This window comes from Hipposideros armiger, unplaced genomic scaffold (genome assembly GCF_001890085.2).
Source record: "Hipposideros armiger isolate ML-2016 unplaced genomic scaffold, ASM189008v1 scaffold_48, whole genome shotgun sequence".
NCBI classification, from domain to species: domain Eukaryota; kingdom Metazoa; phylum Chordata; class Mammalia; order Chiroptera; family Hipposideridae; genus Hipposideros; species Hipposideros armiger.
The window spans coordinates 4,574,168-4,599,577 of NW_017731398.1; the positions used below are offsets into that span (position 1 = coordinate 4,574,168).

The 25,410-nt window shown below is 56.9% G+C and overlaps 1 protein-coding gene across 5 annotated transcripts in view; it reads left to right on the plus strand.

The window, feature by feature from the left end:
• Positions 1-25,261, plus strand: part of ACSBG1 (acyl-CoA synthetase bubblegum family member 1) — a 35,224-nt gene extending 9,963 nt beyond the window's left edge. For 3 of the 5 annotated variants that reach the window (XM_019640109.1, XM_019640110.1, XM_019640108.1), the window contains 14 exons: positions 1,725-1,823; positions 2,710-2,810; positions 12,412-12,635; positions 13,052-13,140; positions 13,364-13,484; positions 17,395-17,475; positions 17,564-17,713; positions 18,026-18,202; positions 18,903-19,084; positions 19,909-20,139; positions 20,770-20,987; positions 22,262-22,401; positions 22,853-23,099; positions 24,645-25,261. In XM_019640109.1, coding sequence (XP_019495654.1) covers positions 1,725-1,823; positions 2,710-2,810; positions 12,412-12,635; positions 13,052-13,140; positions 13,364-13,484; positions 17,395-17,475; positions 17,564-17,713; positions 18,026-18,202; positions 18,903-19,084; positions 19,909-20,139; positions 20,770-20,987; positions 22,262-22,401; positions 22,853-23,099; positions 24,645-24,730 — 2,146 coding nt within the window. In that variant the 3' untranslated portion in view covers positions 24,731-25,261. The remainder of the gene's footprint in view (positions 1-1,724; positions 1,824-2,709; positions 2,811-12,411; positions 12,636-13,051; positions 13,141-13,363; positions 13,485-17,394; positions 17,476-17,563; positions 17,714-18,025; positions 18,203-18,902; positions 19,085-19,908; positions 20,140-20,769; positions 20,988-22,261; positions 22,402-22,852; positions 23,100-24,644) is intronic. The other 2 variants (XM_019640112.1, XM_019640111.1) reach the window with 1 other exon arrangement.
• Positions 25,262-25,410: the final 149 nt, after the last annotated feature.

Sequence of the window (25,410 nt, forward strand, 5' to 3'; positions counted from 1 at the left end):
TGTGATCACAATGACAATAGTGGCACCTCACCTGTCAGGATAATTTCCCGGCCACGTGTGCCCTCCAGAAGAGCAGCAAGAATCAGAGAGGCCCCAAATGCTCCTGAGGACTCAAAACTGTAGGGACTGCTCCCTAAATCTCAGGTGCTTTTCTTTGAGGAAAATGTTATAAATTTCACTGCAGAAGCCATCTCTTCCCTTAGCCTGCAGTTCTTACAAGCTTAGTTGTCTAATTTCTAATTCTGTTCGCTACAAACAGAACCTGCAAAGTAGGAGGGAGATGAGGTGCTGTAGGCCAGCACACTGACAGTGGGAAGAAGTGACCACGAGTAGTGCAAGAGAGGCTTTAAAACTGAAAAGCTAATTTAAAAAAAAACGAAACTGAAAAGCCATCAGCAGCAGCAGCAGCAGTTGGGAAGGGACGGACGGCCCGAGACGTGACGTGGGTTGGCTCACTTGGTGTTACGAGCCAGGACAGGAAGGCCTGTTACGAGTTATGACCCCGAGTGAGCAGGGAAAGTTACAAGGAGGTTTGGTGAATTCTGTCTCCAGTGACGAGCAAGGCCAACAGTCCCTTACAGGGACTAAATCTCCAAGGTCCTAGCAAGGGGAAGGCCACGCTTCACTCACCTGGAGAATTAAGTTTTGACCTCTTAACTGGGCATCCAGTATTCTTCAGGCACAGGCCATAGAGGATTGGGCCATCTGCAAGGTTAAGTGAGGTGTTCCTGTCATACCAGGTGCAGGCAGGGGGCCAGGATCCACCTGTCACCGAGGGAGGAAAGGAGAGGTGGGGAAGTGGACAACGGCGGAGTCTGAGCCACAGGAGGCTTGCTGCTGCAGTGGGGTGCCCCCCACCCCGGGAAAGGCCCCCACAGGGAGGAGGTGCTTCCAACAGCTCCTCCTCCCCATAAACAGAAATTCTGATCATGATGGGGACGCTGGGCCTTGGCTTCCTCAGGTGGCTTTCCTCTTATTTAGTCTTTGTTTAGCTATTTTAAAACCGGAACCAGTCTGCACAAATTTTATTAGGTGGAAGAAATGCTGTCTGGACCTTTTGATGGCGAGGATTTAAACGCAGGCTTGTTTGTGAGGAAGCATGCAGATTGTGGCAGGTCACAGCCAATGACGGCCTAGGCTAATTTGGGGGTAGCCGCCCAGCTAGTGATTTCAAAGGCCCAGCAGCTTTATAAACACTGGGGCAGCCCTGTGGCCAGCCCCGTCTCCTGAGGACAGGGGCCAGGAAAAAGCATGGCTGTCCCCAAGTTCACAGTCCTCCCCGGGCGCTCACACTGGGAACTTTAGCCGAGTTATGTGCGTGTCCCCTCACTCGCCCTGTGATTGTCTGAGCCTGTAGCTCAGGGGCCGTTGATATCATTACAGTCTTCTTTGTCCCAAAGTGGAGGCAGCTTCTGCTTGACAACCCAAGAGAGTAATGGTGGTACCGATGGTCGGAACTCAGCAGGACAAGTCCCACGGCTTCGGGAGCCTCTCTTTGTCCTGCCTGGCACAGTAGGCCTCCCCCCAGAAGCATACGTTGTCATCTTTCCAGTCCTTCCAGCAGCAACCCTGGAGAGTAACAGAAGGGCTGCTAAAGCCCTGCAGCCAGGGCTTGCTCACAAAGTTCCCAAGAAGGAACCAGCTTAGCCCCCCAGTCATCCCCCGCTCTCCATCCCCCTCCCTTTATAACCTCCTAACGTCTTTTGCTTTAAAACTTATCTCAGGTTCTTAAGCAGACTGCTACCAGGTGGGCCCAGGTGTGTTCGCAAACTTAGTTTGAACCTGTGGTACCTGCAAGGAGTAAGGCCGAATGTGAGAATCAGGTAACTGGCCCAGTTGCGTGGGAACTGGGTCCCACCCTGACAGGCAGACAGGACTCCCTGGAGCCAGGGTCCTGCCGTCAGCTGTCCTGACCAGCTGCACAGGTTGCACACTGTACAACTCCAGCAGTTGACACAGCTGATGACGGTGAGATGTGCCCCCTGGACTTATGTAATGCTGCAGCCCTGCTCAGTCCTGAGGTGTGTACCGAGCCATCCGCTCATCCACCCAGGAGCAGTGAGGCCGAACCCTGAGGAGCAGTGAGGCCGAGTTGATAATGGAGGCCCAGTAACCGCTTGGGCTGTTCCAGCCAGAAGAGGAGATCCATTGTCCAGGGCCACCAGGCCTGCGAGGCACGGGGTCTGTGCCAGGCGCGAGGGCTCATGTGTGAGCCCCAGGTGTCTTGGGCCCCATGCTCTCCCCTGCATGGGTGACTAGACAGGTGCCATCCACAGGCACCACTGGGAAGCAGAGGTCCTCACTGGGGACCTGCTCAGGCCCTGTGAGTTTCTAAGCACAACCGTTGTCACTACTTGAGGACTGGTGGGGGTGGGGATCCCTCCCTACCCTGAAAGCCTGCACTCCACAGAGTGGTGCCCAGCGTTCTCCAGGGCCAGACCCCAAGTTTCCTTTCCAGATGGGGCACTGAGCCCAGAGCGAAGTATGCACTTGCCCAGAGTCACAGCAGAGCAGAGCAGAGCACAGTCCGGCTTCTGTTTCCCCTGAGCCCACAGAACCTGTAGGGAGAGGCCGGGTGGGGTGGGGTTAATGCTGCAACTACGGAGGTCTGGTCCCCTGACCCCCACTGTGAGGCGCAGATGCCAGGGTCAACCGCGGGCCGAACTGCGTGTCTGCCATGTTCTAACAATTGTTTCCCCTCCCCGCCAGCTCCCTGACTGATGGACACACACTCTCCAAAGAGTCCCCAAGCCAGGTTCTCGACCTCTCGTCCCCAGAGAAGGCAAAGGATGCCCAGCCGAATTCTCCAGGTGAGTCAGCTGGGGAGCCACAGGGCAGAACTTGGGGGATGGGGCAGGTGGAATCCTGCTGATCTCCAGGCCCTGGAGACCCCACCATTGGCCCCTTCCATCTCGACCACCATTGGGGCCAAGTGTGGTGGAAGGCAGTGGGGGAAAGGTTTCTTCTTCAGGAAGCTGGGGAGGGAGAGGCCAGAGATAGTGGGCAGCTGGGGCTTCATCGCCAGGACCTCAGCTCCCAGCTCGAGGTGGGGGTGGTGAAGGACGGGCAGGGGCCCAGATGATCAAGGCCTCGGCATTGCCACCTGCTGTCCTAGGGCAAGGGGCAGGCCTGCAAGCAATGGCTGGCGAGTTTGTTTTGGAGGCTTAACCAGTCACATGTTCTCTTCGTGACCTTCACCGTCAAATGATTGCACCTCAAGGGAGGCAGAGTTGCCACTTACCCTGAGGAGTCATGGAAATGACAGTCACGACACAGTTTTGTTCATTGTTATTGACTGTACAGTATTGTAGCAACAACAGAAATTCAGAAAAATGGAAACAGTAGGTACCGTGCTGTCCTTGGGACAGAACTTGGTTGCTGTCCAGTTGCTGGCCTGTGTCACCTCTTGGGGATGAAGAGCTTCCCCAGCTGCTGCTTCCTGGGCTCCTCAGAGCAGCTGGGCGGGAACCGTGTGGCCGCCCCCACGCCCTTGAACATTTGGTGGGAGCTTCACGGGGTGGGAGCGGACTGTTGGATGGCCGTGCTTGAGCTGGTTGTGTATCTTGTAGAAGGTCCTGAGTTTGGGTACCTGGCATCTTCCTCATGGCCAGACAGGGCTCTCTGGGGAGTGGGAGTAGCTGGGGGGCTGGTTCCCAGGGCCTCTGAAGGCCCGTGATGAGGCCAGACCCAGGGACGGGAGGGCGTGGGCAGAGGCGGGGGCCCCGGTCTAAGGCTTCCTCCCTCAGAGTTCCTTCTGGCCTGGCTATGCTGGTCAGAGGGCAGGCCTGGTGTGAGGGAGGGACAGAGTCAGCACCGCTGTGCTTTGTCACAGCGTGGTGGTCACAGTCTGGAGGGCGGAGCCGGGACACGTCACCCTGCCCATTGTCCGTGAGGAAGCTAGGGTGCGAAAAGGCATAAGGGGGCGACACCAAACCAGGGCTCTGGGTGCCCTGCTCCCCAGGCCGCCTGGCACCCTGGAGACCAAATGCCAACCCCTCACCCTGGCGGGGCTTATCACCGCCTCAGACAAGCTGAGGGTCTCAGGGTGGCCTTGGCAGGGATCTGGCCTGAAGGGCGGGGGAGCACTTTCAGGAGTGGACGCTGTCTCTCCTGCCCCTCCCCAGAGATAAAGAAGGAACTGGGCCAAGGACAGGACCGACTGGTTTCTGAGGGGCAGGGTTTAAAAGGCCCTGAGAGGCCGGAAGGGGCCTCCCACGTTCCCTTCCCAGGAGCCCCGGCACTGGCACCACAGGACTTGCTGTGGTGCTGGGTCATCTCTGGCAGGTCCATCAGCTTGCAGGCTTGGTCCCCTCAGGCCGCAGGAGTCCTCTGCCACCCGTCCGCATGGGGGTCTGTGCAGGGCCAAGCCCCAGTGCTCGGAATCCTAGCCTGGGTGCTGGCAGCTCGAGGGGCAGGGAGGCAGCCAGCATGGGGAAAGCTTTTCTGATGTCCCTAGGGAGGGGCAGGTGATTTCAGCCCGGTGGCCTCAGTTGCTTAGTCTGAAGGCTTCACCTGGCCCCCCTGAAGCAGTGGGGCCCGTGGAATGGGCAGGCTTTAAACAAGTGGGTAGGGACCTGGAGCAGGTCCCATCAGGGGCTGGAATAGGGCCAGGTGGGGCAGAGGCACTGCGTTTAATGGAGGGGTGAGGAATGGGGAGGCATCTGCAGGGGAGGCAGAAGGCCGCTGTGGTCAGTCAGGACTTTGGGTAGTTGGTGGGGACAGCCTAGCTGGGCATGCACGTGGACCCTCCATCCTATGTGCGGAGCTGGGCTGCTGGGCTGCTGATGTGGACAAGCTTTCCTGCTCTCAAAGAATCCCCCATCTGAGGGAAGACAGGCTCTGAGTGAAGGGCACACGTACGCGGAGGGAGGAAGGCCTGCTACCTGGCAACTGGGTGATCAGGGTGGGCTTCCTCGCTGAGGAAGACCCCTAGCTAACCTGAGACCCATAAGCCCCCTCCTAGGCCTGGTTCTCAGCTCAGAGGTCTGCACCTGGGAGTTCAAGTATCTAGGGCTGGTGATAAGGAGGCCGGGACAGTCTGAGAGGGCCAAGCGGACTTCTTGGCACCATTGTTGTCAGCAAACCCCCAGAGCAGGTTCCTGAAGGGGCCCTGGGCACTGCCCGGGGCAGTGCCAAGCAGGCTCATGGCTCCTACAGGCCTGGCACGTGGCTGTGCTTCGCCCAGCCCCACCTCACGCAGCATCTGGTGTTCCTGGGGAATAGGGGGGGCTCTGGGGAGCATCTGTGTGAGACCCAGGCTGAACACGGAGCAAGTGCCCGCCTGTGCCCCCGTGGCCCCGCCGCTCAGAGTTGTTACCCGCACGCACGACTCCCCAGCAGCTCCAGGAGCCCCTGGCTGCGGGCTCTGTGTGGGGGTGACACTGGAGCAGCAACATGTGGGCGGGGCAGGGTCTTGAAGCTGCCCCTTCACAGAGCACTTTCCATAGAAGTACGAAAAGGGAAGTGTTTACAGAAAGACTGATGGGAGGGGCTTGGGGATTGTGAGGGGGCTGCGTCCCCCTTCCCCTTGCAGTGCCCCCTCATAACAAGAGCGTTTCCCGTGTGCCAGGCTCTGTGCTTGGGGCTGACTCGTGTTCTTCAGTCTTAGCTTTACAGCTGCAGTGGGGTGGCAGTTTCATCATTCTCATTTGATTGGGAAAACTGAGCTCAGAGAGCTTCACTGCTTTTCTGAGAGGCACACAGCTAGTACGAGGTGGCGCTTTTAACTGGCCTCACTGCCTCTTTGGGACCTAGATAGCACCATGCACAGTGGGGTCCCCTTTAGGCCCTGCCTCCTGACTGCTGAGCCAGCAGTCCCTCTGGGGAGCTCGTGGAGCCTTGCATTCAGGAATCAGAATTCACCTAGGTCTCCCTGAGTTCCTAAGAAGCTTGAGAGTCCTTGAGGTCTGGCCCCTCCCGATGGCTGTGCTCCCAAGGGGCAGCCCCACTGAGTCAGGCCACAGAGCTGCCGGAATCTGACCTCCACACAAAGGCAGCCCTGAGCTGGCTCTGGCTGCTCAGACCTTTCTAGGCTGAGCGTGAACTCCAGCTGGAGCGGGGAAGAGGAGGGGACCCAGGGAGAGCAGCTGCTGGGGATGGGGCTGTGGAAGGTCTGGCCAGGGTCTCCCCCTCCCCCTTTCCTAGGAAACTCCCACGCCCACTGGTTGCTTTACAGCTGGAGGCTGGGAGGCTGGGAGCTCAGCCCAGCTTGGTCTCCAGCCCAGTGAGGGTAAGGGGTGCACCGGGCCTGCCTCTCCCTTCTCCTGCCCTTCAAGGACGTGGGTGGTGGTTGGCTGGAAGGATCCAGATACTCCCCTTGTCCTCAGGGAGCTCACGCCTGAGGCTGGGGAGGCAGAGGACCGGTCACGTGAGCCTCTTGCGGCGAGTGGGGATGGGGGTAGGTAGGAGAGGCTTCCCAGAGGCCAGAGGAAATTCGTGTAGATGGCTCCTCTTCTGAGAAAGGTGGTCGGTCATCCAGGCCCCACCAGCCAAAACAGTGGAGCCTCTGGGGATCCGTGCCCAAACCTTTTCTCATGAAAATGTCCAGTTCTGTCAAGTCACAAGCATGTATCAGGTGCTTTGTGCAGGCCCAGAGTTCCCCATGTTTGTCCCAAGATGCTGACTGGGTCTGTGTGCAAGGGAAGGGTCGGGCGGCTGGGCTCATGCCCACAGTGCCATGGGAACAGCCTCTGGCAGCTGGGGTGCAGCCCAGGGTAGGGGCCTGAAGGAGACACAGGCAGAGGGAACAGAGCTCAGCGGAGGACACCCCATCCAGGCAGGTGGTGACTGCAGGCATCCCTGGGTCTCAGGCAGACCACGGGGGCCAAGGCACTCAGGCCACCTCTGAGTGTCCTTCAGACTGTAGCACAGGACTGGGGCACCACGGCCTCGGGCTCCAGGCTGGGACGCTCACATCGCCTCCCATATCTCTGTGCCCTCCAGCTGGTAGAGCCCCAGCTTGGGTTCCACAGGGGTGGGTAAAGCCCACCTCAGCTCCCCACCCCAGTGGTCCAGGCCTGGACCAAAAAGCTAAAACAGTGACCTTGCAGGGGCTCGAGACTGTGCCGTCCATCCCAGTCAAATTCAAATGGGGTAACTGAGGCCCAGGGAGGACAGGCATCGACCCAGAGTTACCCTGCTTAAGGTCCAGAACCCAGAGCTCCTGACCCTCGGGCGAGAAGGCTGGTGAGTGGCCCACAGCTGGAGGGGCTCTCTTCCCTGGACTGCCAGGAGGCCTCAGGCCCGGGGGCCAGAATCACCGGACTTTCAGCTGGTACATTCAGTACCACTTTGCCAAGTGGACAGACTGTTCTGGCCCAGGAGGCCTTGTCATTGTCTCTCATGTGCTGAGGCCACCGTGGCCTTGTCCTTACACATTCCCAGGAGTGCCTGGCCTGGGGCCCTGTAAGGAGAGGGACCCTCCTGGCTCCAGTCCCAGACTGGCCTTTGCAGCAGGGGTCCAGTGCCCTGAAGGAGCATTCTTGGAGAGACACCTGTCCCAGGCCTGACAGTCACCTTTGCCCAGGACCCGTGTCCTGCTTCTGCACAGTGAGCTGGGCTGGGCCGTTCCCATAGACGGCAGCGAGCACCCGGGGCTTCTCTCTGCTGCTCGCCAGCTGATTGAGAGTGACTTCCTCTGCTGGTTAGACGCCTTTATTCCAGAGCCCCAGAGAACACAGCGCCCAGCCTGCCCGGGCACCCCAGCATAATGGGCCATTGATGAGACACAGGCCAGGGTCAGGCCAAGAACCCTGGCAACATGAGAACGAGAGGAGGGGAGCGTGAGGGGCAGAAAGTGCACGCCGAGCCTGGGAAAGCCCCTACTCCACTCCCTTGTTTCAGCTCCCACGCCCGGGGTGGGCTCGGCCACGGTGCTGTGGTGGGCTCAGGCCAGAAGGACAGTGAGCAGGGCAGGCCCTCGCCGGGCCCCTCCTGGGGCTGGGGCCATGCGGGATGAGGTTCAGCCTGGCCTGGCTCGCTTGGGTAGGCCTCTGCTGTGTGGGCCTGTCCCTCTCTGTGTGGGGCTGCAGTGTGCCCTGCGTCCTCATCAAGCCACCCTGGGGGAGTATGGCCGGAGGCAGAGGCCTCGGTTCCCTGAACACACAGTCCTTGGGGGCAGCCCTCCTGGGTTGGGATAGGACACGCTAACTCGTCCTTCCCAAAGGCCCCCTGACCTCTGCTCTGGGCCAGGCTCTGCGCTCAGGACCCAGCGAGCCTTTGGTCCTGGCTTTCAGGGACTCCAGCCTGGTGAGAGTTAGGTAATGGGAAAGAAGAAATTAGGCGGAGGGACTCCATCCAAAGTGTCCTTCAAAACGATAAATGATTTTTTCTTCTGATCCAGTAAACCCGGTTCTAGAAATCTATGCTTTGGAAAAGCTGAGACAAGGGCTGAAAGCTGGAATCATCTGAGTGTCTTCCAGTGGGAATGCGACTCAGTAAATGATGATATGGCCAAACAGTGGAGTGTTTATTATGCAGCCACACGCACGCACGCACGCACGCACATGCACTCACGCACATTCACACACACACTTGCACACTCACACACTCACACATACACACAGTAAGAGAGACATCAACGTCACAGAAGTTAAAGATGGGTGATTTGGCTAATGGCTATGTTTGATTTGGTCCACGTAATATTTTTTTGTAAGTGTGAGCCAACAATTAAAAATCCGGGAATTACATATAAACTCCCAGATTTCAGGGCCCTCTTGGTTTCCGTTCCGACTGGGCACCAAGTTCTAGAGCCATGGCCGTCCCCTTTGACGAGGTGTGTGCTCTCCGACCTCCACAGTCCCCACCACTCCCTGTAGCCTCCCAGTCAGGCTGGGGCGGGGACATTTATCACTGCCCTTGATTGTGGCTTTCCTTGGTGAAATCCTGTGCTTGTCCTTGTCTTTATCAAAAGGCAGAGAAACAAAGGGAGGCCTGCAGGAGCAGAGTGTGGAGAGGAAAACGGGAGGGAGCGTGTTTCCTTGTGGGAGTGAAGCCTGCCTGCTGGGCTCCCCGTGCACGTACTGGGCCCTTTACTCATTTATTTTTCATTATTATACATTATTTACCATGAAGAGGATACATTACCCACCTGGCCCCCATGGGCGCTTGGGTTGCTACCCTCCATTAATACAATAGAAACAACATCCTTTTCTCCCCCCTTTGGATAAAAAGTAGCAGCAACAAAATAAAACCGAACTTCTTGTAGGTATATACAATATTTTTATCAGCATGACACCCACACACCAGCGTCAACGCAGTGACCCGGAGATGTAGGAATCAGGAGGGTCTGTCACTGTATTTTATCATATACTTCTAAATTGCTTTGAATTTCTTAGAACAAGTAGGTACTGTTTTGTGACTTTTAAAAAAGATTATCAGTGTTAAAGTTAAAACTTGTGGCTGAGAAAAGCTTTAGTAACAAGTCCTAGAAGTTACCGGTGATCTTGACAACCAGTGAACAGGAGCCTCTGGATGTGACAACAGAGACAGGCTCCTGTTCTGTCCCAAGGGCCCAGAGGGACCTGTGCCAGGCTTAGGCCACCAGCCAGCCACCTCACGGGGACCTTCGGCAGTGTAGGAGCTTAGGATTCCTCCTCCCGTTTCTTTTTTCTTTTCTTTTCTTTTTTTAAAAAGATTTTATTGGGGAATCGGGGAAGGGAAAAAGACAAGTTGCTGTCGTTTTGTTCTTCAGTCTAGTTGTGGAGGACGTTGCTTCACTGGCCCAAGTTGGCACCATCATTGCGCTCTTCCCGGGTGAGGCAGACCAGTTGCCGGCTTCTGGATGGCCGCTCACTGCGGCTGCTGGCCGCTCACGCTGGCTGCTGGCCGCTCACGCTGGCTGCTGGCTACATACGGTAGCCCATGACAACCCACTGCAGCAGGGGCTGCAGCCTACGCCGTCGCCGGCGACTCATGGCAGCCCAGCTCCAGGTCGAGCTGTTGTTCACCATCTTAGCTGCAGAGGGCAGTGTCACTGGCCCTAATGTGGATCCGAACCGGGACCCTGCTGCTCAGAGCTGGCGTCCCAAGCCAACTCCTAACCAACGCACCACTCGGCCGGCCCCTCCTCCCGTTTCTTTAAGCGCTTGTGCTGAGGTATAATTTATATGCCATCGGATTTACCCATGTGAAGGGTCCGGTGCGGTGATGTTTAGCAAGTTCACAGTTGCACCAACGTCACCGCAGTCCAGTTTTAGAACATTTCCATCACCCCTAGGAGGTCCTTCATGCTGTGTGTGCCCCGTCCCCACCTCAGCCCCAGCCCGCCCCGAATCTGCTGTGTGTTGCTCTGGACACTTCATACAAATGGAGCTGGACAGGATGTGGTCCTTCACTCTGGCTTCCTTCGTTGAGCATGCTTTTGAGTGTCATCATGTCGGAGCCTGTGTCAGCGCTTTTGTTCCTTCCTCGAGCTGAGTGATACTCCATTGTATGGATGGATGGCCCGCCGTTCATGTTCATTCACCAGTTGATGGGCTGTGGGTAGTTTCCACTTGTTGGCAATGATAGGACAGCTGCTACGAATGTCACGTACAAGTCTTTGTGGGACGTGTGTTTTCGCTTCTCTTGGGTAAACCCCTAGGAGCGGAATGGCCAGGCCGTACGGTAGATTTACATCGAACTTTTTAAGAAACTGCCAAACTGTCTTCCAATCTTACCATGTGATGTTCTCACCACCACTGTGCTGTGCGAGGGCCCCCGTCTCTGCACACCTCACAGCACTTGGAGAAGATTCGATGGAGCTGGGAGGAGGCCCTGCCAAGGCCACACAGCAGGGAGGCGCGAAACCAGATCTGAGCCCAGGTTGACCTGTTGTCTCTGCCCTGCTCTGCTCAGATGCACGCACGTTTGCAAAGTCCAGGGGCTGGAGACGGAGAGGCTGAGTCCCGGGATACGGGGATGGGCTTAGAGATGTCTGAGGAGTGAGAGGAGGGGCCCTTGGCTCACACCTCTGCCGGAGGGCACGGGTGCCAGGTAGGTGGGGGCCGGTCGGCGTGGTCTCGGCCTCTGCCCTCCCAGGCCTCCTCCTCTGCCCCGGGCTGCATTCCCGCAGGCTGTCGTGCCCCTGGCTCATATATGCCCTTCTCCTGTTTGGGCCTGGATGTGCCCCTCATCCTCCCGCTCCTGGCCTCCGCAGGACAAAAAGCGGGCTCTCCTATTCCAGCCCCAGGATTATTACCTCTTTCTGCGAACCTCGGGGTCCGCATGCCACCTGAGTGTCAGAGGAGAGGGACAAGGTCATCCAGCCCATCTGCCTGCTGGTCACAGGGCACCCTGTTGGTGCCACCTCAAGACAGACATCTGACAAGGTGGGGTCTCTCCCCGTCAGCGTGGGTCTGGCCAACAGGTGGCAGAGCAGTCCCTGTCATCTTCCCTCACCCGCCTTCCCCCTGCCTCAAATAGGTCATCTCAGAATGACCACTCTGTCTCCAGGGAAAGGAGGCCCCATGGACAAAGAACTGCAGACCTCCCGTCTAAGCCTCCTTTGCAAACAACCTGGAGAGCTTAGAAAAGGGAGGAAGGACAAACGTGTGCACCTGTTGAGCACTGATTGTACCCAGGGCTCTTTAATGGGCACCGTTACTCCTCAGCCTCATAGCGACCCTGAGAGCTGAATACTCCCCTATCCACTGAGGAAACAGACTCAGGTTAAGTGGTTTCCCCAGAGTCTCACCTGCAAATGGTGAGTCCTGGTCCCCACCTGATCCTTCAATGCTGGGTGGTGGCCCAGAATAGTGTTCCAAGTGCAAGCTCTGGCATCACCTTCCTGGCTGTGTGACCTTGGGAAAGTGGCTGTGCCTCTCTGAGCTGCAGCTGCCTATCTATAAAACTGAATGAGACCCCCGTGTGAGGGGTTCAGCATGTGGCTTGCATTCGGCAGTAATGAGCGAGGACTGTGTGGTTACCTCCCAGGAATGGAGACTTCTGGGCCGGTGATCAGACTCGCAGGTTCAGTCCCCTCTAGTCCCCTGGAAGGGTTGCTATTTTGATTCTTGGACTTTCTGTCCAGTTGGGTCTGTCCCCAACGCATTCTCAGGAGGCAGAGGAAGGGTGAAGTCCCTGAAGGCACTGTGAGATCTGACAGTTCTGCTCTTCTGAGGCAGCCCACACCCCACCACTGACTGCCCTGCCTCGGGGGCAGATTCCACCTGGGACAAAGACAGAGTGGGCCCAGGGCCTCAGTGTCCGCAGGCACTCTCTCCCCTCCAGCTTTGTCTTCTCCTCTTCCTTGCCCGTCCTGCAAGGCTGTCAGACCTCCTCCAGGCAGCCTCCCGCCTTTCCCCTCCCCTGGCTTGTCTGCCAGCCCCCATGGCAGGTGCCCAGGCAGAGTTGGGACCAGGGGAGGACCGGGGTGCCCTGGGGACAGTGCTGGGCTGGCGTGACCACAGCTGTGGTCTCCCCACCCTGCAGAGGAGGCGCTGTGGACGACGCGGGCCGACGGACGCGTCCGTCTGCGCATAGACCCCAGCTGCCCACAGCAGTCGTCCTACACTGTGCATCAGATGTTCTATGAGGCCCTGGACAAATACGGACACCTCCACGCGCTGGGCTTCAAGCGCCAGGGCTCGTGGGAGCACGTCTCCTACTCCCAGTACTACCTGCTGGCCCGCAAGGCTGCTAAGGGCTTCCTGAAGGTGAGAAGCCCTCGAGGCTGGCCTGTCCCCCCGCAGGCCGTACCTGCCAGCCCTGGGCCCCACAGGCCTGCTCCTGACCCTCCACGGGGTCAGCCCTTAGACATGATTGTAAAGCCATGGGCGGCCCTGAGGGCTTCATGTTAGCTGGGCCTTCACTAGGTGCCGGGCACCTGATCGGAGCTTTCCATTGGGATCACATTCCAGATGGGCCGGAGGCTGGGTGCTGGGCTGAGGGTTTGAGTCCCTGGGAAGGCCCTGGGAGGGCAGCAGGGGCTGCTGAGTGACCGACCCCAGGGCCTTCTCTAGCTGGGTGGACCCTGGGAGGGGGGTGTTCCCTGGGGCCTGGAAGGGGGACCTGATGGGACCGGGAGGCCCCTCCCCTGCCAACTGACCTGGCCTGTCTTCTCTGGCTGGAGCTCGGCCTGGAGCCGGCCCACAGTGTGGCCATCCTTGGCTTCAACTCCCCGGAGTGGTTCTTCTCGGCCGTGGGCACCGTATTTGCAGGGTAAGTGACGGGTAGGGGCAGAGCCTCCAGAGGTTAGAGGTGGACAGAGAGTGGAGAGAGGGTCGTTATCTCTCTTTGGAGGCCCCTACCCCCTCCCCGACACCCCATTTCTTCCCTGTGGGAGCCCTGCCTGTTGGGCGTTGGGAGCTCTCGGGGGCTGGGGGCTGGGCTGAGGGGTGGCCATCTGCACCTGCCCAGACACAAAGCCTCTGATCCCCTGCAGTGGCATTGTCACCGGCATCTATACAACCAGCACCCCTGAGGCCTGCCAGTACATCGCCCACGACTGCCGTGCCAATGTCATTGTGGTCGACACACAGAAGCAGCTGGAGAAGATCCTGAAGGTTTGGGGGAAAGGGACAGCGGGTGTGGGAGTTAAGGCTGGGCGTCGTTATGGACCTCCAGCTTGAAAGGACTTCCTGTCCCCCTTGTAGAGTCCCCTTACCCTCAGCAGCAACCCGCATGCACTCACACAGAGCAAGGCAGGGCAGTGGCTACCTACCCATTTGTCAGGTCAGAAAACTGAGGCCCAGAAAGTCCAAGGGACATGACCCTCTTCACCCAAGAAGTAGGTGACAGGGCCTGGGCTAGAACTCCCAGCCAGCCTGCTGCCTCCCATGGCTTTCCCTTCAGGGCAGGGCCACCACTGTGGGGCTGGGGTCCTCTGCCGGGAAGAGGGTTGTGTGCACTGGGGTGACTCCGGGCCCTGATACCTTGAGCCCTCAAGTCTGACTCCCGGTGGGGACAGGGTGAGGGGCACAGGACATGGTTGGGCCACCCCAGGTCAAGTGCTGCAGCATCTTGTACAGACGCGGGCGCACAGCAGGAGCTCAAAGAGCCTCTTGAGCCAGCTGGGTCTTTTCTGGGGGATTGATGCCTCCCGATTCACGTAAGACCTCTTCCTGACTGGCTCTGCCCCCATATGCTCCAATGCACCATGCTGGCGTGTGGTGGCCTGGGGACAACTGTGTGCCCGGCTGTGCCCAGCAGACTGCAAAGCCTCCGAAGCAGGTCGCCGGTGCTCCCACAGGTCCCTGACCCTCAGGTTGGCTGATTTGTGTGTGTGCTCCTTCGTCTACGCCATTTGGCGATTATTCTGAAAACCTCCTTTTCACAGGCACTGTGCACCTGCTTTGTTTTGCCTGCTAAGGGCTTATAAATGGGCTCACTTGTACCAGTGAGGGGAGCATCCTCCTTGGGGGTCCTTGTCAGTCTCCTCCTGTTCTGAACCCTGTGTTTTTAGGATCTCTCACCCTTGAGTGTCTCCATCTGTCCGACTTAGATAAACACCTGAGATCGGGAGAGGAGGTAGGGGTGCAGATTGTGGGGACCCCAATGAATTGCTCTGGGAGGCCCCCTTCTCACCCTCCCTACCCCAAGCACCAGGCCCTTCACTAGACAGAAAGGGGACGAATATTTAGAGGGTAGTGGCAGGTAACTTGTCTGCCAGGCACCCTGGGGCTCAGTGGGACACTGATTTCCACAGAGTGGTGGCTTCATGGGCCCCAGCCCCAGGCAGGAGCTGACACACCCCTCAACATGGTCTCCCATGAGAACCTCAGTGGGGAGGGCTATAGAGCTTCAGATTCCCCCGTAGATTTTGTCCTGCCCCCAGGGAGACAGCTCCTCCGCACAGATGTTGATCTAATGCACATAACCTCCCCCCTGCCTCCTGGCCCCATTTACAACAGAAGAAACTGAGGCCCAGAGTTAGGAAATGTGGACTCTGGGAAATTATGCAAATTAAATTTGTGTTATGAAAGTTTCCCAGCAAACAAAAACAGAAGCCACTAGTGGACCCTGATACAGCCTTCATCCAAATTTAATAAACATCAGTGTTTTTTTCATCACACTCATTTCATCAATGCACCTTTCTTTGAAGGCATAGCTCTGGCATCGTCATTTCTGTCCCCAAAGATTCCAATGTGCATCTCTAAGAAACAGGACGTTTTTCTGAAATGATCACAGTAACTTGGTCACAGCTAACACAAAACGATTCTTTCACGTTATCTACTACCCACAGTGTCTCCCGACAGCCGGTTTGTTTGAATCAGGATCTAAACCCAGCCTACAGCTTGCATGTGCCAATATCACAGACCCGTGTGGCCCTGACCAGCAGCCTCAGTATCACCAGGGAGCCGGTTAGAAATGCAGATGCTCAGGCCCCAGCCCAGACCCAGTGCAAAACTCAGGGTGTGCACCCAGCACGCTGTGGTCCACACGCCCCTGGGGAACCTGGCGCAAGTGCGAGAACCTCCGGAAACTAGGTCATCCCTGCCGAGTGGCCTCCCACACTCAGGCTTTGTCGACAGCTTCCTCTCACTGCTGCGGTCTAGCTTGTTCCTCCAACCTCTGCACTTCCTGTTACATGATGGGCTCGTGCATTTCAGATTAAACATTTGGGAGCAAGAACACCCTGCAGGTGGTGCTGGTGGCTTCACATCGTGGCTCACAGGCAGGTGATGTCAGTTGGGACCACAGGTAGAGATGCTGAAATTCATCAGTGGCTTTAAGTGGCCACGTGCTCGTCCACTGATGTCCCGCATCAGCCTTTCTCCATTGACAGTCTTTGCCGGACTTAATTATTTCATGAGCAATGACAAAGTATTGGCTTTCTAATCAGCTAGCTAGGATTCTTCCTCCAAAGGAAGACGTTTCTCTCATCACCTGGGGCTCTTTGCTACCTGAAACACCCTTTGGTACAGAGCAGGTGTGGTGGTCAGAATAATGGTCTACAGGCATACCTGGGGTAGGTGTTCTATAAATGTCAACAGTGTCGGGTTGGCCGATAGCGTTACAGTGTTCAAGTCACCTGCAGTGATTTGCTGTCACATGCTCAGAAGCGGAGTGTTGGAATCTCCAGTTATTGTCGTGGGTTCGTCTATTTCTCCTTTCAGTTCTGTCAGTTTTTGCTTCGTGTGTTTTGAAGCTCTGTTACGTACATACACGTTTAGAGTATGTCCTCTTGATGAATTAACCCTTTATCATTAAGAAGTGACCCTCTTTATCCCTGGTAACAGTTCCTGTTCCGAAGCTACTTTGTCTGAAATTACGATTGCTCCTGCAGATTTCTGATGATAGTGTTTGCATGGTGTATGTTTTTGCATTGTTTTGCTTTTAACCTATCTGTGTCCTTATATTTAAAGCAAGCTTCTTATAGGCAGCATATAGTTGGGTCTTGCCTTTTTATCCAGCCTGACAAAAATTGACTGTAAATTTACCAATAGGCGGTTTGTTATTTGTCCCATCTGTTCTTTCTTTTCTTTTCTGACTTCTTTTGGTTTGAGTTTTTTATTTTGTTTTGTTTTTTTGGGTATTCCATTCTATCTCCACTGGCTAATTAGCTACCCCTCCAGTGTTTGCTCTTAAACCAGCTGTCAAGAGACACTGGGTAGTAGATGATGTGAAAGGATCGTTTTACTTGTGTTAGATGTGACCAAGTTCCTGTGATCATTTCAGAAAGATGTCCTGTTTCTTAGAAAAGCATATGGAATATTCAGGGAAGGAAATGGCTCAAACAAAGGCCTTCGGGGCAGTTTTAGCTAGCCTTCACTCTAAGGCATTTAATGCAGCCCCACACTCAGACCTGACCCTGTGGAGTCTCTGCCACTGCCTGGTGAGGTCCCTCCATCCCGGCTGCCGACACGTGAACGGCTCTGGCCACATGTGAGCCCTTGTTTGTCTCTAGTCCTGTCACTGTTCTTCCTCCAGCTTCATGGAGTTTCCCATGTGCTTGTGCAGATTTTCTCTTCAGCCAAAGCCTCAGGAGGACCCCTGGAGAGATTTCTAGAATGCCTTCTCTACATAGTTCCTGCTTTCCTGTGTCTATCCCACAGATTCCAGCTGCCCCGGCTTTCCTGAACTCTGATCCCTGTCACCTCAACTGAGTTCTGTTTTCCCCCGTGCCACCTCCCCTCTCCCTCTCAGCCTCTCTCTTCACAGGACATCCATCTCTGTTGTGGGCTGGATCACAGTTTGTTCACCAGGCCCCAGGTTGTTTGGTTGTCCTCCAGTAAAGAGTCTTTCCCTGACCCCCCCTTGTCCCACTTTACTGCTCCGGAGTTCTCATGTTGGGAAAGCTGTGCATGAAGCCCACTGGCCTGCTGGGTCAAAGGTCAGAGCTGGGAGCCCAGCTGACCTTTGCCACAAAGTGCCTGCTGGGCAGACTGACACCTGGAGATGGGGCTCTTCTCAGTAGGTGACTTCATTTATTTCTTTTTTGTGAAACTCCATTTCTTTTTCCTGTCAACACAGATCTGGAAAAACCTTCCCCATCTGAAGGCAGTAGTGACGTATCGAGAACCTCCTCCAGAGAGGATCGCCAACGTGCACACGGTATGGGCAGAGGACCCTGGGCGTCCGGTGGGCCTGTCTGGGCCTGCCCAGCTGACCTGGCCGGCCCACTCTCTCCCTCTGGCCACAGATGGAGGAGTTCATGGAGCTGGGGGACCAGGTGCCCGAGGCCGACCTGGACACCATCATCAACGCCCAACAGCCCAACCAGTGCTGTGTGCTTGTCTACACATCTGGCACCACTGGGAGCCCCAAGGGCGTGATGCTGAGTCAGGACAACGTAGGGCCAATGCCCAGATGTGGGTGGGCTGGGCTGCAGGAGGGTCTGGCAGTGGCCCCAGCAGCCCCTGGGGAGGCTCTTCTGGCCCTGAGCTCAGGGGGCTGGGAAAAGTAGACCAGCCCATCAGTTTGTGGTCCAGACAGAGCCCGGCGAGGGATGGGGAGGCCTGTCCCTGGGGATTTCCTGCAGAGATGCCCAGGAGGGTGAACACCCTGGGGGGGGGTCCCACAAAGAAACAGCCCTAGCCCCCGGAGCGACAGATGTGAGCACTGCCAGGGCTGGCTTGTAGACAATGCCGGGTCTACCCTCCAGATCACGTGGACAGCGCGGTATGGCAGCCAGGCCGGCGACATCCAGCCAGCAGAAGTCCAGCAGGAGGTCGTGGTCAGTTACCTGCCCCTCAGCCACGTCGCTGCCCAGATCTACGACCTGTGGACAGGCCTGCAGTGGGGGGCCCAGGTCTGCTTTGCTGAGCCTGATGCCCTGAAGGTCGGTGTACACTCTGCCCGTGTGGGCATGCAAGGATGTGTGCCAGGGCCACGCACGTGTGTGCTGGTGTGTGTGCTTGTGTGCTCGGGAGTGTGCATATCAGTCAGAAACCTTTCAGCTGTGGTTAGCTCACCATCAATGACTGGACAGAAAGGGAAACTGATGCTATCACCTAAAGGAAATTGAGTCAGAGTAGTCCCTTGGGGCCACCGCCATCGAGGACAGGCATCCTCAGAGTAAGGTCTCAGACGATGACAAGTGGCCTGCCCTGCCCTGCACCCTATCTTATCAACTACGTCTGTTCTTTGGGTCCTTATTTTAACCATGAGACCTCTCCCAGAAACCTCCCCAGCAGACTCCCCCACACCTGGCATCTCATTGGCCCAAGTGGGGTCACATGTCCAGCCCTAAACCAGTCACTGCTTAGGGGGACAGGATATCACATGTGAGTTACACTGAGGAGTTACCACCCAGGACGGGGGACTGAGGTACTTCTGAAGCATCTGAACAGCATCAGGGTTCTGCTGGCAAAAAAGCAGTGAGTCACGGCCATAGTATGTGCCCCAGGGTGTGCACAGGTGTATGCACCTGTCTGCACACGTGTGCAGCACGCCTGTGTGGTGTGCAGCTACCTGGAAACGGGGCCTCTGCCCCTGGCCGGCCCTGACCCAGCAGGCCTGTCTGTCTCTGGCGGGAGCAGGGAAGCCTGGTGGACACTCTGCGGGAGGTGCAGCCCACGTCTCACATGGGAGTGCCTCGCGTGTGGGAAAAGATCATGGAGCGCATCCAGGAGGTGGCGGCCCAGTCCGGTTTCATCCGGCGCAAGATGCTGCTGTGGGCCATGTCGGTGACGCTGGAGCAGAACCTCACCTGCCTGGGCAGGTACAGAGGGCGGGAAGCCTGGGGAGGCAGCAGGGCTGGGTCACAACCCCAGTATACAGCCAAGGGTCCGCTGGGCCAGGCCTGCCCCGGCCCCGCTGGCCTCAGCTCTGGGGACCCTGTGCAGAGGCCCCAACAGTGGCTGGGCTGGAGCCCCTGTCCTCTTCCCAGGCCCCACAGGAGTCACCCCATCTTTGGGTTCCGACGTGAGGACTGACTTGCTCCCTCCAGGGTGCGTTGAGCTCGTTGGGGGCGGCTCCTGCTCTCAGTGGTGGCTGGAGAAAAGCCCAGCGAGCACTCAGATCGCTCCTGCGGGAGGGCCAGTGGTATAAATGCGGCCTGTTCCGATTTAGTATTTTCCGTGACTCGTGTCTGTGGAATTGCATCACGTCTCACGAGACACACGAGCACGTGTCTGCACCCACGCCTCCTGTGCACAGACATGAAGAGTGAATGTGAGTGGCCCAGTCATGGATTGCAAATGGGCCTGCACGCGTATGTGCATGCATGTGCACGCATGTATGCTTCCCTGCAGGTGTGCATTACTGTGCGTGCAAACTTGCGGGCATCTGTTGCTGCCTCTGTGCTTGTACCCAGCTGAGCCTGTTGGTCTGCCTTCCTGGCTCAGGACATATCTGCACACACCCGCATGCACACACACCCGCGTGTGCCTGCATGTTCACAGGCGGGGCCATTTAAAAATACATAGTAACCGTGGGGTGGGCACCAGCCAGTCAGAACAGATAACTGGCCAGCCATTGTGCACCCACTGAAAGCCACCCTTCGAATGTGCCTGTGTGTGTGATCCATTCTCCCTTCCCCGCCAGCGACCTGAAGCCCTTTACCGCCAGACTGGCTGACTACCTGGTGCTGGCCAAGGTCCGCCAGGCACTGGGCTTTGCCAAGTGTGAGAAGAGCTTCTACGGAGCTGCCCCCATGACCGCGGACACACAGCACTTCTTCCTGGGCCTCAACATTCGCCTGTACTCGGGCTACGGCCTCAGTGAGACCTCGGGCCCCCACTTCATGTCCAGCCCCCGCAACTACCGGCTGTACAGGTGTGGCCTGCTCTGGCACCCCTCAGTACCCACCTGCTGACCGGGTCCCACAGCCTGGGCTATTGGAACCTGGGGTCCCTGAGTGCCGACGGTCCCATCCTAGGCCGACTTCCCTGCCAGGCCTGTCTCGTGGAGGTGCTGTCTGCCACAGTGTCACACAGGCCTGTGGTTGAAAGCAGCCTTCCTGCCCTCGACCCGTGAAGAGAGGACTTTCCCTTTGTCCCTGTCCAGCAGGGAGGGCTGTGTTAGAGGGTGTCCCAGCATCGCCAGTGGCACAGACTACTTGGGCTGGGAGTCGGGGGGCACAGGGCCTGCCCGCTGCTGGGCAGGGAAGGCAGTCAGTTCTAGGAGTGAGCTGAAGGACCCAGTTCCTGTCCACCTATCGCAGTGCCTCACGTTTTCCCGTTAGGATTTCATTCGTTCACTCATTTGTTCATCCACCTAAAAACCTTTCATTGGCCCTACCTCTTAGCCCTGGGTCCCCTGTTAAACTACAGGAAGCCTGGGTGGGGACAGCTTCTGACCATTGGTGAAGACAGAGGTTGGGGACCCCAGGGCTCGCGGTGGGGGCTGATCGGGGCTTGGAGGAACCGACTCCCTCTGAACAGGCCTCTGGGCCTTCCACCCCAGCTCTGGCAAGGTGGTGCCCGGCTGCCAGGCGAAGCTGGTGAACCAGGATGCAGAGGGCACCGGCGAGATCTGCCTGTGGGGCCGTACTGTCTTCATGGGCTATCTGAACATGGAGGACAAGACGCGCGAGGCCATCGACGCTGACGGCTGGCTGCACACTGGTGACGTCGGCCGCCTGGATGCCGACGGTTTCCTCTATATCACCGGGCGTCTCAAAGGTACTAGGGTGTGGTGGGTACAGTGGGAAGTGCACTGCCACCCCCATGTATGCTGCTGCGACTACTGAGCCCTGAAGTGCCACCTCGACAGACGCCACTTGACACTCTTGTCTCCTGGGGGGCAGTTTATGATGAGGATGCCCAGAGAGGTTAGGTAACTTGTTCAAGGTTGCCCAGCTGGGAGTCAAGCTCCCTAGAGAAACAAGGCAATTCTTCCCAGAGGACCTGAGGGCATAGATATGACGTATTTTTATGTGCAATCATGGATGTGATGTAGAGAAGAACACAAATTGGATATTAAATTTAAAGTGAAACTTGAGACTTCAAAGAAATTGCCTGTGAAGAACTTGGTTCTCCCAGGGAAGTAAGGGGGGGGGGCCTCCTCTGTGGAAACGGGGCTTTGCTTAGCTGAGCAGCTGTAACCCCCTGCTGTCCATGCGTCCCGCACTGTGGGCTCCTTGCTGCCAGGGCCCGCCTCACTCTGCTCTGTGCCCGACGTCAGCACGGGACCTATGCACAAAATGAGGCCAAGTTGTTGTTGTTGAATTAGATAGAATTGGGGGGCAGCAGTTCAGGTGTATTTGGCAAATGCCCCCATCTTGCCATCCAGCCTGGATGTAAGCCATCGTCCAGGGGACAGACACATCCAGTACGTATTTGAATGGAAGGAAAATGCCATGGAAAAGCTCAGAGGAAGCAGTTGGTGTAGATGGGAGTAGGTGCGAACTTCTTGAAGGGGCAGCTGAGCTGGTCCGTGAGAACAGGCAGTCTGTTGGGCAGATGGCGAGAACGGGAGAGGGCGTCCCCTTGGGAAGGTGCAAGGCCCCAGCCAGTGGGAAAGGGCTCAGACTCGGGAATGGCACTGCCATGTGACCTTGGGCAAGGTACGTAACCTCTGTGCCTCAGTTTCCTCATCTGTGAAGCAGCGCCTGCTTCTTCGTAGGCCTGTGGGGAGGGTTAAGGGATTACTGAATGCCCAGCACTTAGCACAGTGCCTGCACGTGATGGTGGGGGAGACGGGGGGGTTCTGGATGAGGCAGGACGCCCACTAAGGAGCCGGGCCTGGTAGATGAGGTGTTTTGAGCAAGCAGTCCTGGGAGAGGAGGAGGAGTGGGAGCCCTGGGTGGGCGTTTGTCCTCTGGGCACTGCCGCCGTCCCCCAGCAGGTGTGAGGGCCTGCCCAGATGTCCAGCACTGCTGCCTGCAGCTCCTGCCTCCGGGGCTGTGGCCGAGGCTTGAGTCCTGGTTCAGCGGGGCCTGGTCTTGCCTCCCCAGAGCTAATCATCACAGCAGGCGGGGAGAACGTGCCGCCCATGCCCATCGAGGAGGCCGTGAAGACGGAGCTGCCCATCGTCAGCTGCGCCATGCTGATCGGGGACCAGAGGAAGTTCCTGTCCATGCTGCTGACCTTGAAGGTGTGTCTGGGGGCTTGGCCCAAGCAGAGCCATGTTGAACCAGGACACGTCTGGTGTCAGGACTTTGCTTTGAAATAGCCAGTGAGCGCTGCCCACACTCAGGAGCAACCGTTGCTCGGGGACGTCCCTTCAGCCCAGAGATAACAGTTTAACAATCCAGTGCTGTGATGTGTTCCAGCACAGGCCAGTCACAGTGCTGCTGCCCTCTGCCCCCAGCAGGTACTTGGGCCCCAGGTGTGGACGCGGCAGGAGTTATAGCCCCTGGCATAGACTGTGGTTTTACTGAGGTCTTCTGAGTCTCGGACTGTGCCTCACACCACCACAGGGCTGCAGTCAGGGCAGCAGCCTCCTCACCCAGAGCCAGAGCTCCCAGTGACCCGCCTCCTCCCAGACCAGGCTGCGCCCTGCGCAGTGAGGCTTGGTCCTGACCCCGTCCGTGTCTGTCCTTCAGTGCACTCTGGACCCAGACACCTCTGACCCCACCGATAACCTGACCGAGCAGGTCGTGGAGTTCTGCCAGCGGGTGGGCAGCAACGCGACCACAGTGTCCGACATCGTGGGGAAGAAGGACCAGGCCGTGTACCAGGCCATTGAAGAGGGCATCCAGAGGGTCAACCGGAATGCGGCCGCCCGACCCCACCACATCCAGAAGTGGGCCATCCTCCAGAGGGACTTCTCCATCTCAGGCGGAGAGCTGGGTAGGTTTGTTGTGTTCGCGGTGCTGTGTGGGAGGGCGAGGCCATGGCAGGGCCTGGGAGGTGCCCGTCGGGAAGCAGTCATGGCCAGCAGAGGGTCCCTGATGGCACTTTGGGTATCCCTCCTTCCTGTGGGGGATACTGATGGCGCAGTGCATGGGCCATGGTTCTGAGAGCCTGTTGCATGTGCAAAGCCTGTGCTTAACTCATTAATTTGAACATACATTTGGCTTTGCTTTGACTCCGGGACCACCAGGCAGACACGAAGGCCCTGTTAGTGTTTGGGCTGGAGTCACCCAGCACTGGGGAGTGACCACCGTAATGTGTAAAGCCAAAGCCAGCTGCTTGACAGGTGAGGGCGTGAAGCCCACTGGACCATAGTCCACAGACCAGAAAAGGCCTGTGCGGCCCCAGCTGGATGAAGTTGCTCTTGGCTGTAGCATCTTGGGGGGTTTTTAGCACAGGGATTGGCTTCTTTAGGCAATTCCCCCGGCCCTTTAAGGCTGACCCCAGACACACTGCCCAGTAAGGCTGGCACATGTCTGGCCGTCTGGTCTAACACTGCACACACCATCAGCCAGGCAGCTATTCTCTCTCAGCAGTTTATATAAATAACGCTGGAAAAAAACCTAAAAATAAATAAAATGCTCAGACTTCATGGGGAAAAAAGTGACTCTGAAGTTTCCAGTTCCACGGCTAAGAGTGAGTTCACACAAAATGGACTTTCAGCTGCCCAGGACCTTGAGTCAGAGCCCTCCCCACCTAGGGAGTCCCCCATCCCCTCCCAGGCAGTCAAAGCATAACGTCCAACACCGTATGAACTTCCACTGAAATGTAGGCATGACCTGTGTATTAGTTATTGAGGGTAACAAGTTACCCCAAAATTTAGCAGCTTAAAGCAGTGAGCGCCCATTATCTTAGCTTCTGTGGGTCAGGAGTCCAGGCAGCCTAGCTGGGTGGTTGTGGCATGGGGTCTCATGAGGTTACCGCAGACGGCAGCAGGAGCTGGACAGGCCGCTTCCACGCTTCTTCCCTGGCTGTTGGCCCGAGACCAGGGGATCTGTCCATAGGCGGCCTTCGTGCCCTCACCACATAGCAGCTGGTTAGTCCCAGAAAGGATGACCTGAGAGCAAGCCCAGGACAGAAACTGTAGCCTTTTGTTGTTCGGGTTGCTTGACTCCTTTATTCATTGAAAGAACAGAACAGAAAATGCACTGAGGATCAGAAGTTGGTGCAGGTTAAGGGTTGGGTGGACGTGGCTCACACTTGACTACGTACATGAGAAACTGCAGTCCTCACAGCCGTCCTCAGAAGTGACAGACCATCGCTTCCTGTGTTCTGTTGGCCACTTAGACCAACGCTGGTGCGAGTGTTTGGGGGGGGGCGGGGACCACCAGCAGCAGGATCACTGAGGGCCGTCTCGGAGGCTGGCGTCTCGATTGTCTGGCTTAATCCAGTTCCAGAGCTCAGCGACATCTGGATCTTGACCTCAGACCTCAGTTTTCTTGGAGCCTAGGCCTCATTCATTTCTTCCAATTTCTCTTTGAGGTCCCACAATGAAACTGAAACGGCTCACAGTCCTGGAGAAGTACAAAGATGTCATCGACTCCTTTTATCAAGAGCAAAAGAAGTGACCCAGGCCGTCCTTCCAGTGTCCCCTGAAGACGGTGGGCCTCCTAGTGTTTTCCTGAGTCCAGGTCTTCAGTCCGGGCACACGGACTTCTGGCAAGTCTGTTAGGTCTCGCTCGGGTCAGGTATGGCACTGGCATTCCATTTGCCAGGACTTGTGCCAACAATAGCTGACAATTCCAAGAACCTTCACATGTGCATAGTTTTAAGTGTTGCTTTTTGTTCAGGTGACATGAGACCAGCTGTCCTCCCAGAAGTAAAGGGTTGACAGACTTTGGCCTTAGTTCCAGGTAGATTTTATGGGCTGCTGGCTCACTCAGCAGGCCAGCCAGCGGCAGGGAAGTCTGCTCGTATTACCGCGTGCGAACGGTTGTAACTCACTCACTCACTCTGGAATCTTGTTGGACGCTGCTGATGCTGTCACTCCAATACCAGGCGCCCCTGCACGCACACACCAGCTGACTTGATGCTTTGTAGCGCTGCTGCTGCCTACCAATATTTAATGTGTAATTTGGATATTAAACGCTTTAACAGAACTGTCAGGAAGTACCTGATTTTCTTTGTCACTTCAGCAGGTGGGACGTCAGACTGGTGGGTATTTAACCCGCAGTGCTATGCGCACGGGTATGAGTGACCTCTGGCACCTGGAATCAGCAGAGGCGCCAGAGGGTGAAGTAGAGCGTTC